This window comes from Carassius gibelio, chromosome A1, assembly GCF_023724105.1.
Source record: "Carassius gibelio isolate Cgi1373 ecotype wild population from Czech Republic chromosome A1, carGib1.2-hapl.c, whole genome shotgun sequence".
Lineage (NCBI taxonomy): Eukaryota > Metazoa > Chordata > Actinopteri > Cypriniformes > Cyprinidae > Carassius > Carassius gibelio.
The window spans coordinates 34,605,784-34,624,824 of record NC_068371.1 but is presented as its reverse complement, the minus strand read 5'-3'; the positions used below and the strand labels follow the sequence as shown (position 1 = coordinate 34,624,824).

At 37.3% G+C, this 19,041-nt stretch overlaps 2 protein-coding genes across 4 annotated transcripts; one reads left to right on the top strand and one right to left on the bottom strand.

The window, feature by feature from the left end:
• Positions 1-6,232: 6,232 nt before the first annotated feature.
• Positions 6,233-8,784, top strand: LOC128018522 (transmembrane protease serine 3-like). Its single transcript, XM_052604085.1, has 5 exons — positions 6,233-6,534; positions 6,644-6,739; positions 6,922-7,043; positions 7,137-7,286; positions 8,019-8,784. The coding sequence occupies exons 1-5, from the start codon at positions 6,483-6,485 to the stop codon at positions 8,040-8,042; spliced, it is 444 nt and encodes a 147-aa protein (XP_052460045.1). The 5' UTR covers positions 6,233-6,482; the 3' UTR covers positions 8,043-8,784.
• Positions 8,785-9,142: 358 nt separating this feature from the next.
• pknox1.2 (pbx/knotted 1 homeobox 1.2) lies at positions 9,143-19,002 on the bottom strand. 3 transcript variants are annotated; one of them, XM_052604024.1, is made up of 11 exons: positions 18,852-19,001; positions 17,075-17,187; positions 16,204-16,337; positions 15,926-16,097; positions 14,687-14,857; positions 14,494-14,608; positions 14,305-14,402; positions 14,051-14,179; positions 12,484-12,560; positions 12,256-12,419; positions 9,143-11,147 (listed from the first exon to the last, which is right to left on the bottom strand). In XM_052604024.1, exons 2-11 carry the CDS (start codon positions 17,123-17,125, stop codon positions 10,942-10,944), a joined length of 1,317 nt encoding a protein of 438 aa, XP_052459984.1. In that variant the 5' UTR covers positions 17,126-17,187; positions 18,852-19,001; the 3' UTR covers positions 9,143-10,941. The 3 variants fall into 3 exon arrangements, with proteins under 3 accessions (XP_052459984.1, XP_052459967.1, XP_052459974.1); XM_052604007.1 differs by having other exon boundaries at positions 14,494-14,857; positions 18,852-19,002; XM_052604014.1 differs by lacking the exon at positions 18,852-19,001 and adding an exon at positions 18,037-18,817 and having other exon boundaries at positions 14,494-14,857.
• Positions 19,003-19,041: the final 39 nt, after the last annotated feature.

The following is a 19,041-nucleotide window of genomic DNA, read 5'->3' as shown; positions in this document are numbered from 1 at the left end:
ATGCATTTGTCAGGGTTACAGATATTATTTTTGAACATAAAGAATCCTAATATACTTGTCATGTTACTTTTTTCATGAGAGATGAATAATTTACATATTTTACCAGGACAACAACAAACCATGTTCAGACCACTGGTCAGTGTGTTGTTCACGGCTGAATGTGAATGATCTGGATTTAGTTTAAACACATCAGTGCTTCCACTGGAGGCAACAGTTAGTGAAGTTTTGAAACTATAAATGCCACTTTATATTTGGCCTGTGCAGTTTTTTCATCGGTCACGGTGTTGTTTCTCTCAGTCTATGGCTGCTGAGTCAAACGCATCTCATATTATCCAGTAGTCGTGACTGCGCGCGAGACCGGATTACAACTGCGTAAAAATCGGTTACTTTATCACACAATCATCACTGCAACAGAGCCCACTTCACCCTAACAATCGAGGAGGCGCTGACTCATGAACCGCTGCCTAAAGCCCGACCAATGAAGCGTGACGCACTCAAGCACTTTAGTGGCACCTGCTGGTGAGAAAGAGAACAGTGCATGTTTACGAATCAGAAACACATGTACTGTATTAGACTGAATTAATCCAACGATTTCTTGTTTTTATGACCATGAAGTTTAAAGTACTAGAACACATTTCCCTACACATTGAATACACTTGAGTGTACAATTTAATCATTAAGCTTTCAGACATGTATTTATTGATTTAAAATAGCTTCCTGCATTGCACTAAACGCTGGCTTTGATTTGGTGGAGATTTATTACTAATAGAGCCTCACACTGCTTATTTTTTTTATTATGTTAAGCAGTAGTAGATTATACTAAGTGTCTTTCTTTCTAAATTCTAGTCTTTTAACAAAACATTTTTTTCATTTATCACAGTCTCCCAACATCTAGAATTTTTGTACTTTAAACCTGAATATCATGATGAATTTTCAGAAATTTAAATTGTTCAGTCATAAATGTTTTTGAATTGCATTTTATTATCTATAATATTTGTATTATTTTTACTATTATGTATAAATATTTTTATGTATAAATATTTATGAATAAATATTTTTATATATATAACTTTATCCTTTATGAACAAAATAGTCTCAAAATAATTATCTGAAAACCTAGATATATTTTACTTTAAGCCCATACAAATATTTTTTTACTATTATTATTTAAGATAAAATTATTATTTAAAAATTTTTAAATAAGATTATTATTTAAAAAAAATGAATATAACTGTGGATATTTTCACCATTTTAGAAAAAAAAGAATATGTTTTTCAGTCTTGGCTATACGTTAGAGTAGTGGAAAATCTCCTATTATATACATATAGGTTCAGATATCATATATCTAGGAACTACATGGTCCTTGATGAATATAATCATGGCCCTGAAGGTTCAGTAAGGGAACCGTCTAAAGACTGATGACCTTTTCACGTTTGGCGCCCCTGCCTGACCTTTCAGTGTAACCGGAGCTCAGAAGCTGAGACTGTCCAGCATTATCTGATCCACAGCTGTAGTGACATGACAAAACACTGCTGCACACCTGCTCAGGTGAGCATCAGGTGAGCAGGTGTGACAGAGAGAGAGAGAGAGAGAGAGAGAGAGAGAGAGAGAGAGGAACAAGTATAAGATATGAAGTCACTCAGAAGGACAGATCTGTAGCGCTCTAGTAAGTCACCTTCAGATTAGCCCCTTCATTTTTCAATTTCACAAAAGCTAATTTCACAGACGGTTGCTTGGATTTGGACTCGCTGGATGTAATTCATTCTTCATTCTTTCTGACAAAGATTAAACAGACCGTGGACCTTGGATTCCCATTGACAACGTCACTTTTTCACTTCCTAAGTGGATCAGTGTCACTGTCATCCCAGATGGAGTGAAGATGAGAGGAGAGTCATGCTTCGTCCCAGACAGCAGGAGAGACGGAGCAGCCTGTTTCAGGAGGAAGCGGTCAGGAGAGGGTAAGGAACACGACCAGCAGTATGTCATGTCACAGTGTTTGTGGGTGTCCTTGTGTTTAAGGTTGACAAGGTGGCTCTATTGCAGCAGCTCTCACAATTTCCTCCGGTCTCATGCTATCCATCATGTGCTCACTTTTTTTGTCATTAAGCAATGAATTCACTTGCATGTACAACTTGGTCGTTATGCTTTCAAATATTTTTTTCCCCTGTATTTTTTTTGTGATCATTTCTTTCTTTTTCATCTTTTAATGAAGCATGCCTTTTCATGTAAATTTCAAAGTTTTAAGTAGTTATTGGTTTGTTTAACTAACTAAAGGTGGGTTTCTAGTCACAGCAAAATGGGTTTGGTGGACATTTATTACTAATATTTCAAAACAAAATAGCCTCACTGCTTATTTTTTTTTATATGCTAAACAATAATATATTATGCCAGACAACTTACAGCAGCATTTCTTTTTTCTTTTTTCAAGAATTTAAGTCTTTTAACAAGACTTTTTTTTTATTTATTTTTTTATTGCTGAACACCTCAACATTTTTCCTTTAACCATCACCAAAAACATCATCATCATTAATTATTGTTTTTCTAAATATACACTACTTGTCAAATATTTGGAATAACTATAATTTTTTTTCTTATGTTTTGAAAGGAGTCTCTTATGCTCACCAAGATTGCATTTACTTGATCAAAAATACAGCACAATAAACAAATAAATTATTTTGTGAAATTACAATTTAAAATAATATATTTATTCTAACAACTCCTGTGATGGCAAAGATAAATTTTTCACACGATCCCATGACTGACAACAGTTCAGAAAGGGTGCACTGAAGTGAAGAAATGTATAATGTTACAAAAGATTTTTATTTCAAATAAACACTGTTGTTTTGAAAGTTGTATTCATCAAACAATAAACAGAACAGTTTTCAGCATGAAAGATAATAAGAAATATTTCCTGAGCAGCAAAGCAGCATATCAGAATGATTTCTGAAGGATCATGTGACACGGAAGACTGGAGTAATGATGCTGAAAATTCAACTTTGCATTTCACAGGAATAAATTACATTTTCTATTCAAAAGAAAACCGTTAATTTGAATTCTAGCATTCAGGGACGTGGGAACTATATGGTGATTAAATATTTTGTTGCATTGTTAAAAGTCTGGGTGTATAGGACAGACCTATCCGCGATCGCTCTCAATGGTTCTGACCAAATAAGAGCACTTTGGAATCTCCATTACGAATGAAACCGAGATTCGAACCCACAACCCTAGGGTTAGGAGAGTTTGCCTCTTAACCCTAGGGTTGTGGGTTCGAATCTCGGGCTGGTAAATACCACGACTGAGGTGCCCTTTCTCATAGTTCTGCTATTTACAGAATCAGCCGTCAGTGTCCTGCTCAGTGGGACAGCTGTGAAAGATCAGGACTGTAATCCAGAAACTTCAGATCCTGGGTCTGCAATTATTCTCTTCATGTCTGTTGACTAACAACGAAGCCAAAATGATCATCTGTCATGCCTTCTATTCTAGGATAAATGTATTTCCCAGAGCAAAGCAGGGATTTCCCTTTTTTAAACAGAAATATGATGATACTTTTCTAGTGTGTGTTTGTGTGAGTGTGTTTTCTTGCACTGTGTGGGTGTCTACGAATAATAATGAGATTCTGTTCCTGGTGGCCTCATCATCTGCATAGTTAATCCAATCAAAATCAGTCTGCCATTAAATGAAAGAAAGAAATATCATCGCAGCAAATGCTTTTTCACCTCAACTAGGTCAAGTTCCATTCAATATCTGCAGTCTTCTGGCTGTCTTTTAATTTCAGAGGTCTGTCTGTTCTTAATGTTAGGCATCTTGGGACTTGAATTTAGTAGTTGTTTTGGTCAAAAACAATGACTGATTGCCCTCCAGCCACACCTCCTTAATAAGAGCGCCAATCAGCATGTCTACAGTCAAGTGCTTTCACCTTTACAGAAGTAACAGCTTATGACTCAAAGTAAATAAGGATGAAATTTAGAGGGAAAGAGAAATTGCACTTGTGTCAGGTATATAGTTTTTTTTAAATATATTTAATAACTTCAAAATGAATTGATATCAGTGTGAAAGAAACCAGTTTTTTGTTCTCCTCTTACTGATTGTAGTTATGTGAACTCTACTGAACTTCCCATCTCCTCCATTGAAGCAGTCTTTCAGAATAATCTGGCTCTTAATATCAACCAAACAGGACTTAAAGACAACTTCAAGATCCAAAACTCTTCATACCTCAGGTAAACCTCCTTTTATACTCCTTCGTGCAAAGCAACCGAATATACCCTGCCAAAAAAAAAATAAAAAAATAAAATAAATAGTTGACAATGTGGTTCTTTTTAATGTCAGTCAAAAAGATTCCCGACACCGTTTCGTATTCGCTCCAGTTTAAATATATAGTCCACATTACATCACTTGATCGCCCATGGTTGCTCTGCAGTGAATGGGTGCCGTCAGAATGAGAGTTCAAACAGTTGATTAAAAACATCACAATAATCCACAAGTAATCAACACGACTCCAGTCCTGTTTTATAAAGTGAAAAGCTGTGTTTGTGATACACAAATCTGTAATTAAGAAGTCTTTCACTTTGCTTCCAGCTAAAATACGAGTCCTCTCTAATACTGTCTTCTCCAGAGAAAAAGTAATCTTGTCTGAATCAGGAGAGAAATATGCAAACATCATGCACCGTTTACATGTGATAACAGTTGTAAACAAACATGATGTTTTAATGTGAGAGGACAACATAACTTTTTCAGTGGAGGAGGAGTTATTATGGATTATGTAGAAGCAATGGATTCAAGTTAAAAAAGTTAAATTGACGGTTGCACCTTAACGATGGATTTGTTTCTTACATATATGCAGCTTTTCATTTCACAATATATTCATTGATGGACTGGAGTGGTGTGGATTACTTCATGATTATTGTTATGTTTTTATCAGCCGTTTGGTCTCTCATTTTAACGGCACCCATTCACTGCATTGGTGAGCAAGTGATGTAATGCTGCATTTCTCTAAATCTTTAACTATGAAGAAGCAAACTCATCTACATCTTGGATGGCCTTAGTTTGAGAATATTTTCAGCAAATTTTCATTTTAGGGGAACTACTCCTTTAAGTGGTTAGGGTCAGACTCATCAAGTCAGTGAACTGGAATGGAAGCATAGAAATGAAACCTGAATACAGTTAACTGTGTGTGTAGTTCAGACAGACAGAAAGATATTGATGGAACTGAAAATGTATTTATTATTATTCCAGAAAGACTCGATGCAGTTCAGGTATAGTGACTATAGTTTTTTTTTTTTTATTATTATTAAAGATAAACGTCACAACAGTTACCAATTGCTTCAGTGACTTATACTTATGTAAGACTGTAATCTGTATCGTGTATGACGTTTAGTCAGTAAACACTCAGAAACCACCCAGAACCAAACAGCTATATGGTATAAAACACTTGTGGCTTTTGTATTGTGTCAGTGAGGTTTCCACTCAGATCCAGTGTTGTGTGTTGTGGTGTAGAGTGTGGCTCCAGGCCAGCCGTCCGCAGTCGTGTTGCGGGAGGGAACGTGTCGAGGTCTGAGCTGGTCCCGTGGCAGGTCAGCCTTCACTACCAGAACCAGCATCTGTGTGGAGGAACGATCATCAGTGAGCGCTGGATTCTCACTGCTCTGACACACACACACACACAAATGAACATATATCATGTTGACTTGGTACAAAAAAAAAACTTGGTTTTGTGTTGGTCCAGAATGTTTTATGCCAGTTGCATGCTAGTTTAGACTGGATTTTACTGGTTCTGTGCTGGACTAGACTGGTTTATAATAGTCTGGTTCTGGTCCAGACTGTTTTATGCTAGTTGGATACTGGTTCAGACTGGTTTTTACTGGTTCTGTGCTGGTGCAGACTGGCTTATGATGAACCGATGCTGGCCCAGACTGGTTTTTACTGGTTCTGTGCTGGTCCAAATTGGTTTAAGATATTTCTTTGATGGTCCAGGCTGTTTTATGGTGGTTAGGTTCTGGTCCAGAATGGTTTATACTGGTTCTGTGCTAGTCCACACTGATTTATGCGAGACTGATGGTGATAAGGGCTGGTTTATGCTTTTTTTGTGCCCGTTCAGTCTGGTGTATATTGATCTGGTACACGTCCAGAGTCCAGACTCAATAAAGCTGGTTCTGTGCTTATCCAGACTGGATTGTGATGGTATGATACTGGTCCAAGCTTTTTTTTTTTTTTTTATCCTGATCTGGTACCAGACTGGTTTAAATTGTTTCTGTGCTGGTTGAGACTAGTTTATGTTGATCTGATACTGATCCAGCCTAGTTTACACTGGCACTGGACTCATTTGGCTTAGTCCAGTACTTAAATATGTGATTGCTTTTGTTCAAAGCTTTGATCAGCCACTGTTATGGGCCGTGCATGCTGGGATAACAGACCAGCCATTGAGTGGATCTGGGGCTCTCTCTGTGGAGAAAATCATCTACCAAGCCAACTACAGGCCAAGAGAAATGCACTACAACATAGAGCTTGTAAAGATTAAACTACCTCTGTCTTTCAATGGTAAGAATTAGCTTCTAGTCACTGGATGAAATATTTGTATAAACAGACTTTTAAATTGAAATCTAATCATGGTTTTAGTACGATATATCCCCTTTTTCTCCCTTCCCAGATCAAGTAGCACCCATCTGTTTGCCCAGTTATGGCGAGAGCTTTGAGGATGGCCAGATGTGTTTGATCTCAGGCTGGGGAGCCACAGTGGATGGTGGTGAGTGTGGATCCTACAGGTGTTAGTACAGTTCAAATGGCACTGAATTGAAAAACAGCTGGTATTTCTTGGGCAAATGCGTGTAGTAAACAAGTTTGACAGCTTTTGAAGACTGAACCATATTGCTTTCTGAGTGTGTATTCAGTTGGTGTCTTCAGAATACACACGTGTGTGTTGCGCAGGAGAGGCCAGTGTGTCCATTCATACCGCTCGGGTCCCGTTACTGTCCAGCAGACAGGGACTGGGTCTGACCCCCTGGAACATCTGTGCAGGATTCTCGGAGGGTGGTGCTGGGACATGTCAGGTACAGCATCTGTGTATTATCATCACAAAGAGCTACAACAGCCATTATTCAAACAGCCAATCTTTAGTTGAACCCCTAGTTTTCTGTCTGCAGGGGGACAGCGGAGGGCCGCTGGCCTGTCAGGGGTCCGGGTGGACATTGGTGGGGGCAGCCAGCTGGGCAGAGAGCTGTGGACAAAAAAACAAACCAGGGATTTACACCAGCACAAGTAAAGCTCTCGCATGGATTCAGCAACAAATGGAGGTGTATATATATATATATATATATATATATATATACACCTCCATTTGTTGCTGAATCCATGCGAGAGCTTTACTTGTGCTGGTGTAAATCCCTGGTTTGTTTATATATATATATATATAAAAAATAATAATAATAATCACTTCCTTATTTAGTGTTATAACAGATAGAAGAGACGAGATTGTTCAGGAACAACATTTTTATTTATTTATATTTCCTGGCAAAACCAACCATATTTTGATAATGACGAGGCCAACTAGTGACAGTTAACTGGGGCTGAACTTTATTCTCATTTGCTAGTTAACACTCTGATTTATATCTCATTAACTGTGTTGGTGCTGATGAATACTTGACACACTTCCTGTTCCTCAGGGGCTCTTTGACCTTTGAAAAGGTTTTTGGGACACTAGAGTCATCCAGCGGTGATTGTGTTGTAAAACACTGAAGTTAATTGAACTGCAGACCAGACTCAGACTTTGACACAGTATCAGCTGTTAATTAGCCATATAATTGGTTTTAATTTCATCAAAACATTCAATACTACATTTTCACCAGCTTACATTTACTAACAATAGGACTTTCACTATTTAAAATGTAACCAAATGGTAAATCTTTTTTTTTATTTTTATACTTGCTCCTGTGCTTCAGCTGCTAATAATGTTTGTGGCATTGTAAGTGCTGATATTTCCTTCTGGAAAAACAAATAATAGTTTAAAATGTGTGTGTGTTTATCAGAAAGAAGAGCAACAGCAACACTGAGCATCTCGTGGTGGATGAGCTTCTGCTGGACTGCATGCACATACTTCCAGACCTAAAAACGAAAATACCTTATCCAACATGACTTATGAAGGGGAAATCATGTTATCAGTCCTTATATAATTTTGGGTACAATTCATATCAGGAAAAACAAAGCTCTTTCTCAAAGAAATATTGGTTTCAGTTTAAATATTTTTCAACAGTGTAACTTGTCTGCTAGTTGCCAAGTTTGATCATTAAACACCAATTTGATAGTACAGATAAAAAGATGTTTTCATCTTTTATCATGTCACTGGAGATCAAATATAGAAAAAAGAAAAAAACCCACTCAATTCAAAAAGTGGACATTGTAAAAACTATAATTCAAAGGACATAAAGGCAAAATTAAGGTTTATGAAATGTGGTGAGATCAAATAGAAAATATGAGATTATACTATGCATTCTAAGAAAATAGATAAAAAAGAGAGATCATCAATGGACATGAAATGTAGACTAAATTATAGAATGACCCAAATGTATAAATAGAATTCCTGTTGATTCTATTGACCAAGACAAAAGAACAGATCTTTAAGAAATTTACATTTATTTGTAAAATAGATCTATTTACTGTACATTATTTACTTGTGCTCAATTATTTATCATTTATGTATTTATGTCCAAACTTTTAAGTGCATATATTTTTGTAAGTCCAAATGTATACACACTTAACTTGTGATGCATTCGTTATCATTCATTAAATTAATGTCATTAAGAGATTTACCATATTAAAGTCTATTTTGCTCCTCCGAATCTCTGTATTCTTGCCTTCACTTCCTTTGTTTTTGCTATTAACCATACACAAAGTGTTCGAGAAATTAATAAATGCTAAACCAAACAAATCCAAAGAAAACAGACTAAAAGTAATCCTTAACAAACCCCAATATTTTCCACTATCCATGAACTACATTACAATTTTAGTCAAATGGTGTATTTGTTTACTCACCAGACTTGAGTGAAGGTTAGACTAAAAATAGTCTCTGTGCCCTGACATGAATGCAGCTCGTGACCTCTGATGTCTTACTACAGGATTCACAGACAAATACAATCACACACAACAAGCTTCCTTCAGGTACAGTGTTCTTTATTACAAAATGAAGAGTCTGAAAGGCATATCTGTGTGTTTGTGTGAGAGACAGAAGCGATTATAGAAGCAAAGAGAAAAAGGCAGTGTTTAAACCTCCCCGTGCTAAGCTAACGGAGTTTCTCCTCTCGGGTTATTCATCACAAGACTACTGCCGCAAATGATGAGCCGCTCAGTACAGACAGCCTACAGCACATACTGAACACGCTAAAGAACTAGAAAACAGGACCGAGTGACGGCTGGAAATGGAAGAAATCGCAATATATATTATATTGGCTTTTTTGTTAAATATACCATCAAGAGGTTACTAACAGCTCGACTGTACCAGTCTCACTGGGTTTACACGGATAGATATGTGTTTCTATTGTGAGCATATGTTATGTTTCAAAAATCATGTTGTATGTCTCTTTACAATAAATGAAAACGCATGCAATCAACTGTTAAATATTGAAAACATTAGTTTTATCCACAAAAAGAAAAAAACTCTATATGAACTGTCCATAACAACACAGAATAAAAAAAAAAGAAATCTGTCATAAATCAACGATGAGTCCCTTTGCCAAAAAAAACAAAAAAAAACAAATACAAAGTCTTGTTGACGTCCTTCTTGGTTTCACTTCAGTTGGAGTTTTGGCAATATAATCATTAAAAAGCACATTTTCTTCTCATATAACAATAACAGGCATTGCATGACATAAACATTATCACAACCTTGCAAACATATCATGTTTGGACACGGTATCCATGCCGACCGCACAGGAAGTGACATCATATGTGTAGAAGATTCTTTTTTTTTTTTTATTCCACCATGGAATTAAGAAAGCAAACTGACTTTTTAGCCTTATAATTCTAACTTTAACTTACTTACTCTTTTCTTTTGAGTTGATATCTCACAATTAAGACTTCAATTCAGACCTCTTTTTCCTCGGGAAAAGATATAAACTCAGAACTGCAAGAAAATAAAACAGAATTGCGAGATATAAACTCCGATTTGTGACATATAACCTCACAATTCTACGTAAAATAGTCCGAAATGTGAGATAAAAAGTCCCGATTACCTTTTAAATGTTGTTTTAATTCTGTGGTGGAAGTAAACTTCCATAAATATGAGCGTGTCTAACATTGTGGCGTTAGAAATGTAAAAAGGTAAGGCTTCATAGTCTATGCCTTCAGCGGATATTCATTCTTTGTACTAAGTAGTTACCACAATCCCCTCCAAAACAGGGTGAGCGCGTAAAAAGTGTTTTTTTGTCTTTTTCATACATAAATTCTCCTTACAAAACAGAGCAAAACAAACTAAAGGAGAAAACAGACATATTGGCACCGATCACGTGTGACAGTGTGCTATAAAAATAGTTCCTTTTTTTTCTCGGTGCAAACACAGGCATGCAAAGAGCTGAAATCTCATTGTTGTAGTATAACTACAATCAAATCAAATCCAGCATCAACATTTTATTTTTCTTCCTTCCTTTTAGCTCTTTCAGAATGTGCTTTGAACACTTTCTTTAAGTTTACAGTATCATACAAAAAGTGCACTCGGCTAACTGCGTCGGAAATGATGTGTGTGAGACTTGTGCTTGAGTGTGTATGGGTTGTGGCGGTGTGTGTGTGTGGCTTTAAGCCCTTTCTCTGTACTTCAGACCAGCTGTTTGACAGCTTGAGGACGTTCTGTGACCTTCAACACGTCAGCCGAGGTGTCTGTGTGAACGTCTCTTTCTTCTTAGTGCTCTGATGTGCCTTACTAAAGTCACTGTGTGTGTGTGTGTGAGTGCTTCAGTCCTACTACAGAGAGTCGCTGGTCTCCAGGCCCAGCCTGGTCATGTCAGAGTGGGAAGGATCATTGTCCTCGTCCTCTTCATCCTCCTCATCCTCCTCATCCTCCTCCTCACTGTGACCTCCCATCATGACCTGCTGCATGGCCAGCGTCGCTCCGTCTGAGGAGAGCGTCTGGAGGCCGTCCTCACCCACACCGACTGTTACTGTGGTACCTGAGTGTGACAAACACAACATTTCCAATCTTGATAAAACCAGTAAATACTGACAATTACATTATAGTCCTTAATCATTATTTTTGTAGAAAGATTAGATTAATTGGGTCGAACAGACAAAAACAGCTTAAATTCAAGCCGTCTGAACATTATTTCTTAGCTTGAGTAGCTCTGTGGTCTGATAACGTGAGGTTTTTATTATATTTCAGTCATTACAGATCTGGATGTCGTCAATTAAATTAACCTGTTAGCAGAATTACTATTAATTGTTAAAAAAAATACAAAATAAAAATTAACAGAAAATAATTTTCAAACGCGTGAATTATTAATCCATACACACTGCATCATTAAATATTCATGTATGTTTATTATATTGAATTAAAATATTTTGAATTAAATCAGCATTGTCAATTAAATTATTTTTCAGTAAAATTAAGTAATCAAATTAAATAATTATTTAATTAGAATATTATAAATATAATGATATATTATTCCATAAATTATGGATTCAATTCAAGTGTTCTCAGTTAAATTAACCAGATAACAGAATTAGAACTGAAATTATTTTTAGTTAATATAAATGACATAAAATGAATATTAAATTCAAATGATTACAAAAATAATGAATTATTAATCTATAAATACCATTACATATTAGATTTTTTCAGCATGTTTCTACTTTCAACTTTTGGCACATTTTTTAAGTGAAGCAGTTTTGTTAAAAAAAACTTATTTTAATGCAAATACCAACACTAATACTCATATTTTTATTGTTATTTTTGTTAATATTAATAATAACAAAATAAATTAATCCAAAATTTTGTTTATTTTTTCTTCATTATGATATCAAAACAGTTGCATCAACCTGGCATGTTTTATTTCATACCCTCCAACAATATCAAAATTTATTTTAATGTATTTTTGAATAATAAAAGCATTAGATTACCAGAGCAATCATACAGTAATGTGCTAAACACCATAGAAACCACACAGCAACGCCCTGGCATCCATCCTATCCACTGTGGAAACACCCTTTTTCCATCTTAAAATGTACCACTGCACCTCAAAGTAAACTCATATTCAGTATTGCATGATCTATGGGCTGTACCGTCTTCCATGGTGACCTGTTGCTGGGACACAGAGGCGGCGAGGGAGTTGGGCCAGAAGCGTTGTAGGGGCCGCGTTTGGGGCGTCTTCTTTTTGTTCTTGGGTGTGTCCGAGGAGCTGGCGTCCAGCATGGGCTGAAGGATCCGTCGCCGTGCATTAATAAACCTGAAGACATTGAGCCAGTCAGAGGCGATCCTGCAGACTGTATGATCAACGACTGATAACTCACCAGTTGTTAACCTGCAGCAGGGTGAGGTTGGTCTGCAGGGCGATCTGTTTCTTCTCATCTTCTGTAGGATAGGGGTGCTGGGAGGGACAGACATAAGAAAGGGCTCACATCGGTCCACTCACATCCACGGCTCTTTCTTCGCTTCATTAGAACAGTGTCTCTCTGTGGGCCGCCTGACAGAAAACTGCCCCGCCAGGCTCTTCTGTGGTCAGCACTCTCCTCAGAGTCACATGAGCAGCTGACGTTTGTGAGAGTGCTTCGTGAGCCAGTCATCAACACCTAGCAGCTCACTTAACTCATCAGTACATTTAAAAACAATCCAAGCTGTCATAACATTTTTCTCAGACTAGTTTGGTGGTCTAATAAGAACTTTTATTATATTTCAGCAGATTCAAATAACACTACAGCTAAAATAGCTTTACAATTAAATTGGTCCTGCGACTTAAAGTCAGGTGCGACTTATTTATCAAATTTAATTTGACAGGAACCGAGAGAAATGAACCAAGAGAAAACATTACCGTCTCCAGCCGCCAGAGGGCGCTATATGCTGCTCAGTGCTCCTGTAGTCTACACTGAACACATAGAGCGCCCTCTAGCGGCTGTAGACGGTATTGTTTTCTCTTGGTTCTAAATAAATGCGACTTATAGTCCAGTGTGACTTATATATGTTTTTTTCCTCATCATGACGTATTTTTGGACTGATGCGACTTATACTCAGGTGCGACTTATAGTCCGAAAAATATGGTACGTTAAAATAATTAAATTTACAAAGAACATCTGCATCATAGGAAACTTTTGTGTTACATATAGACTACTGGTTAAAAGCTTGGGGTCACTAATTAATACTTGATGAAAAGTGAAAATGAAGCCTTTTACATTGCTATTTTTTATTTTAAATAAATGATTTGATGTTAATCCCCTCCCTCCTTTATTCCTCAAAGAATCCTGAAAATCCACTAAAAGACTGCACAACTGTTTTCAGCATTAACGAAATGTTTCTTGAGCAGCAAATCAGCATAATAGGAGGATTTCTAATAATGATGTAAAAAGGAATAATGCTGAAAATTCAGATTTGCCATAACAGGACTAAATTACATTTTTAAAACATAACATTTTGTTATAAAATTTCACAACTGTACAGTTTTCACTGTATTTCCTATTAAATAAATGCTGCCTTAGTGCACATAAGAGCCTTCTTTCAAAAGCACTCAAAAAATCTTACCAACCCAAAACTTCTAATTGGTAATGTACAGTACATCCATTATACCTACTTAAGACCATTTTTTATTATTTACTATCAGAATTATTAGTAATAAAATATAATAATTATTACAGTAGACCAATAATAACAAAATACTCCTATTACACATGACTTTTACTATCCCTTATTCATAACATTTGAGATATTGGTTATACTGTGTGAGTGACCATGAAATGCTGTTTGTAACCCGTTTTTTTATGTGACGGGATATTCAAGGAGAAAAATGTCAGATGACAAAGCAAGCACCGTTTGTGATGCTTCACTCTTTCTGACACTATAAAACAGGGAAAGGACAGAAACACTTACACCGATGTGCTGGAAGAGCCAAGAACGCATGACACTGGTGGCGTGTTTGGGCAAGATGCCTCTCTTAGCTTTAGACGAGTTGTCCTCCTGACTGAAGAAGTTTAGATCCTGGTTCAACTGCAGCTGAAGCTGTGGGGCAAAGAGCAATCAGGAGTGTGTGCACGTGTGCATTCATACTGTGACGGATTATGGAGATGTGCTCTGAACACTGGAATAACTGCATGAAGGGAGCACGCTTGTCGACAGGGTCTCACCTGTGAGTTCTGGATGCGTATTGTTCCAGGTGACAGAGTCTGTGTGACCACCTGCCCCTGTGGAGTGACAACTGTAACAGGCTGATACACCGTCCCACCTGGGCCAAACAAACACACTCACACAGTCAATATACAGTGCAATGAAATCTGCGAACCGAATCAGTATGCAGTAGCAAAGCAATCACACACCTGTGACCACCTGTGTGGGGTTTACAGCGGTGACCGTAACGTTGGCTTGTTGTAAAGCCGACGCTGGTACTACAATACCTTGAGGGCTCATGGCTCCAGAGAACGAGCTCAGCGGCTGTGAGGAGAACATGTGCACACCGGTTATCTCCTGAGCAGAGATGGAGGCAGAGCTCTGCAGTGTTTTCGGGCGTACCTGTGTGTGTGTTGGGGAGTAGGGGCTTCCTGGCTCTCCGCTGAGCAGCGTCTCGCTGTTCATCTTGGTCTTGAGGCAGGCGATGTAGCGGCTGCAGAAATCTTTACACAGGTCATTTACCTTCTCCAGCTCCAGCAGGTGAATCCGTAACACCTGGATGGCCTTCACCATCTGAGGCCGATGAGAGAGCACAGGACAGCCAACATCAGAAAGATCAACTGAACTGCTAGAGGAGCCCTGGATCCAACACACAAGACCCTAAAACCGGACCTCAAACCGCTCACTCGATTTTCAGTTCCTCACCAGTCACGTACACTGAGATGGACACTCACATTTAATTTTTATTATTATAATGTTTAAGAGCCTCATGTTAGCTAGCAGATTAGAATTAGATTAGAGGCTGCTTCACCAGTCACTATCAATATGTAAAAGCCAATCAAATAAGCCAGTAATGAGCACTAAAAACTGTTTTTATTTTGGATGCTAAAAGGTGAATCAATTTAAATGTACAGCACAAAAATTGTAAGTTCATTTTTAAGATGCATTTTTTAAGATTCATTTAAAGTGAGTGTTAGATGATGGCAAAGTTAGTCAAAATTAAAAAATTAGCTTGCACAATTAAATATCAATATCAACTGATGCCGATTAAATATTAAATATTGACCGATAAGTGATATTTCATGCATTCCTAAATGTATACGCTGCTGATCAAAAGTTTGTTGTTTATTTATTTTCATTTATTTTTAAGTTCTATTCAGCAAGGATGCATTCAATTAATCAAAGGTGACAGTAAAGACATTTATAATGTTATTTCAGTATTCAAAGAATACTGAAAAAATGGATCATGGTTTCCACCAAAAATACTAAGCAGCAACAGTTTTGAACATTGATAATAATCAGAAATGTTTCTTGAGTAACATATCAGAACGATTTCTGAATGATCATGTGACACTGAAGACTGAAGACTGGAGTCTCTCTCTCTCTCTCTCTCTCTCTCTCTCTCTCTCTCTCTCTCTCTCTCTCTCTCTCTCTCTCTCTCTCTCTCTCTCTCTCTATATATATATATATATATATATATATATGTATATATATATATATATATATATAAAAGAGAAAAAGACGTTTAAATTGTGTTATTTTTTATTAAAAAATGCACCCTTGGTAAGCATAAAAAACTTTTTTCTTTTATTCTGAACATTAGTGTAAAGACCAAAAACCTCAGTTTAACGGAATTCTTACCAGATTGTCCAAATCGGGGTCCTCGCTGAAGAAAGCCTTGCCTTCTTTCTCCTGGTTTCGCACAAAGTTCTCGATATCCACATCGAAGCTGGCCGAGGTCACGCACTCCGAGCTCTGAGTCGATTGCTCACATTTCTCAAAGAGCAGCGCCAGCAGGGGGAACAAGGGGTGTCTGACAGTCAACAGACACATCATTTATACACCAAAACACAAATGCATATTCAACTACACTCTCTCAAAAACATGCCACGAGGAAAAAAGAAAAGAAAGCAAGTTACCTGTAAATAGCCGTCTTGTAGACCTCCATAGGAGTCTGTGGTTCAGACGGCGCTGAGCTGCCCTCCTCTTCCTCTCTCTCCTCCTCTTCCTCCAACCTCTCCTCCACTTGTCCCGCCGTCTGTTCTTCTTGCATCTGCAGAGAATGAAGATGTATGAGTTATGTGACGATGTCAGCTGGCATGAAACACAGCCTCGCTGAGACCCCAAGGGCTGACATGGGCTGACATTAAAGCATGTAACAAGGGTTCTCTCTCAATCCTCAGACTATGTAGTTTTAGAAAGCTTTCACAGATTTAACAGAGTGGTTTTTCACATTCGTTTCAGACTATTTAACAGAAAAGTAAATACTGAAATACCAGTACACTGAGTGACTCAACATACAAGGTATGCAGATATCTTGGATAATTTATAATGCAATCTATTTGTATATTAAACTAGAATATATACAGTAAGCTAAGTACCCACAGTTTGTTGGTTTCTTTTCTCTTTCATCGTTTTTTTTTTCTTTTCTTTGTACTTTATGGTTGGGACGGGCCCACATGATTGAGTGCATGTGATGGAGCACAACAATAGTGTTGATTGAAAAGGAGAAATGTTAAAAATATTTCACGACTGCTGGAAAACCTCGGGTTAGTCTCGAGTCTCTGTATCGCTCCATCCGATGCCGCAGAGATCAGACTTCCCAGAATTCACGAGACATCAATCTCAGATTGTGAGATGTCATACTTGCATGTTTACAAGATGCATTTTTTTTTTTTTTTTAACAGCAGTATAACGATGCTTATTCCTTCATCTAAAAGGGCATTTAAACACACTTAAAACATAACAGTCCTCCATTGGCTGTATGAAGAGCTCTTTGGCAACACAAACCTGCTCAGCCTCTTGGTAATCCTCCATGGACACCGAAGGGGATGTCATCATAGTTACTGTTGCCGTGGACAGCTCTTGGGCATTCTATAAAGCTGCTCTTCAGCTCCACTGAACTGACACAGTCACAACAGAGACAAAGATCAATGAGGAAAAACAGCTGCTACTCTACAAAAAGAAATAATCAATACTATTTAACAATGGTAATCAACACTTTAATGAACACTTATTAAATAATTCTTACAAAAATTTTGCAATGGCGCACTTTTGCACATTCTGCACAAATGCAGTTATCTCTTTTTTTATTGTCCTCATTTTTTTTTCTTATGTGTGTGTTTCTCTGCTTATTCCAAAACTTCATAAGTAACTAGTTTTTTTTCTAAGTATGATTATTTATTGTATTTTTACAGTACATAGAGACAAATCCCTTGTATGTGTATACCCACAGTACTTGTCAATAAAGGAGATTTACTGATTAATTATATTCATTGTATAAAGGGTCATACAGTGCTTCACTGACACGCAAATACAGGTCAGGCAAATGAATGAATATATCAATTTGTCAATATTATTTTTTGTATTTGGACGTTATAACCAGAATATAACTGTACACACTTATGCAAATAACGGTAGTTCACCTAACTGAATAACTAACATTTTGTTTTCAGTATTTATTAAATTATTAATATATTAGCGTGTAAAATATCGGTTTAATTCCACTTTTCATATATTATATATATATATATATATATATATATATATATATATATATATATATATAAATCTGCATTATACAGGTAATGAATAATCTTATATATTTAGTATAAATAATAAATGCATAGTATAAATAATAAATGCATATCAGTTTTTATTGTATTTTCTGCACGCGCTGTGAATCAAAACTTCGTATTTTACACATAAGTGAGAAAACCATGTATAAAGTCCTGTTTGATTTGATGCATTACATTGATGTGCTTCCAAATGAACTTGCTGAATTGGAGAAACATCTGCAGTGTTCTGCAAGCAGGCGAATACAAACTGGCGATATAAATAGTAACATCTCTAAATATCGCCTTGCTGTATCTCTGCACTGCAACACGACTTCAGTGAGAGATTCGCTTTGAATGGGATTAGAAAAACTGTCAATATCTACATCTAAAAACAAAATCGATTTTATACGAATCATTGTTTTCTTGTAATGTGGTTTTATATCTCCGTCATGGTCTCTTTCTTCAGCCGCAGATGACTGTATCTCATCCTCTCGATTACTGTAGGCGCCATGTTTGCACCGAGTCTCCGTTCAAACTCAATGTTTGTGTGTTCATCTCTATATTGGGCTTTTATCCGAAGCGCCAGACACCCGTGAGAACCGCTGGTGTAATTAATATACAATTACAGTACGTAACCTGCGTCATCGTGTAAAAACACAAGCCGCCTTGACTTTTCGCTTACTTATTAAAAACACCGTCTCTGTCTCTTTAAATATAATAAAAAGCCTGCCCATAATCGCCTATCAATCAATCTAAGGGACATCGGGCTATCCCTCCCCACCAGTGCCGCCGCCATTCGCACTTCTACAAAAGATCATAAAAAAAGAGCTGGGCCTTGACTGTGTGTCGAGCCAGAGAAAACCCCGAAACCGCCGTACAAACATCCGATTTCAACCTAAAACCGTCCAGACCGGAAGCTCGATCTTAACGTGCTGAGTGCATTTTAGCGCGCGGCCCAGATCGCTTGATTGATAGGGAGTCGGAAAAGAAGATTTTGAGTGACAGCTTACCTTAGTGCCAATCTTCGTCACAATGACAAGCGGCTGCAGCAATCGGGACCCGCAGTTCTTCCATGTCGTCATAGCGTAACGGCACGCAGGCAACTTTGCTCATGAATATTTATGAGATGGGAGGAGACATAACGGTATAGGGAAAAGTGCTCGCCCCTTGAGACTTCAGTGGAGCAGTGTAACGTGAATG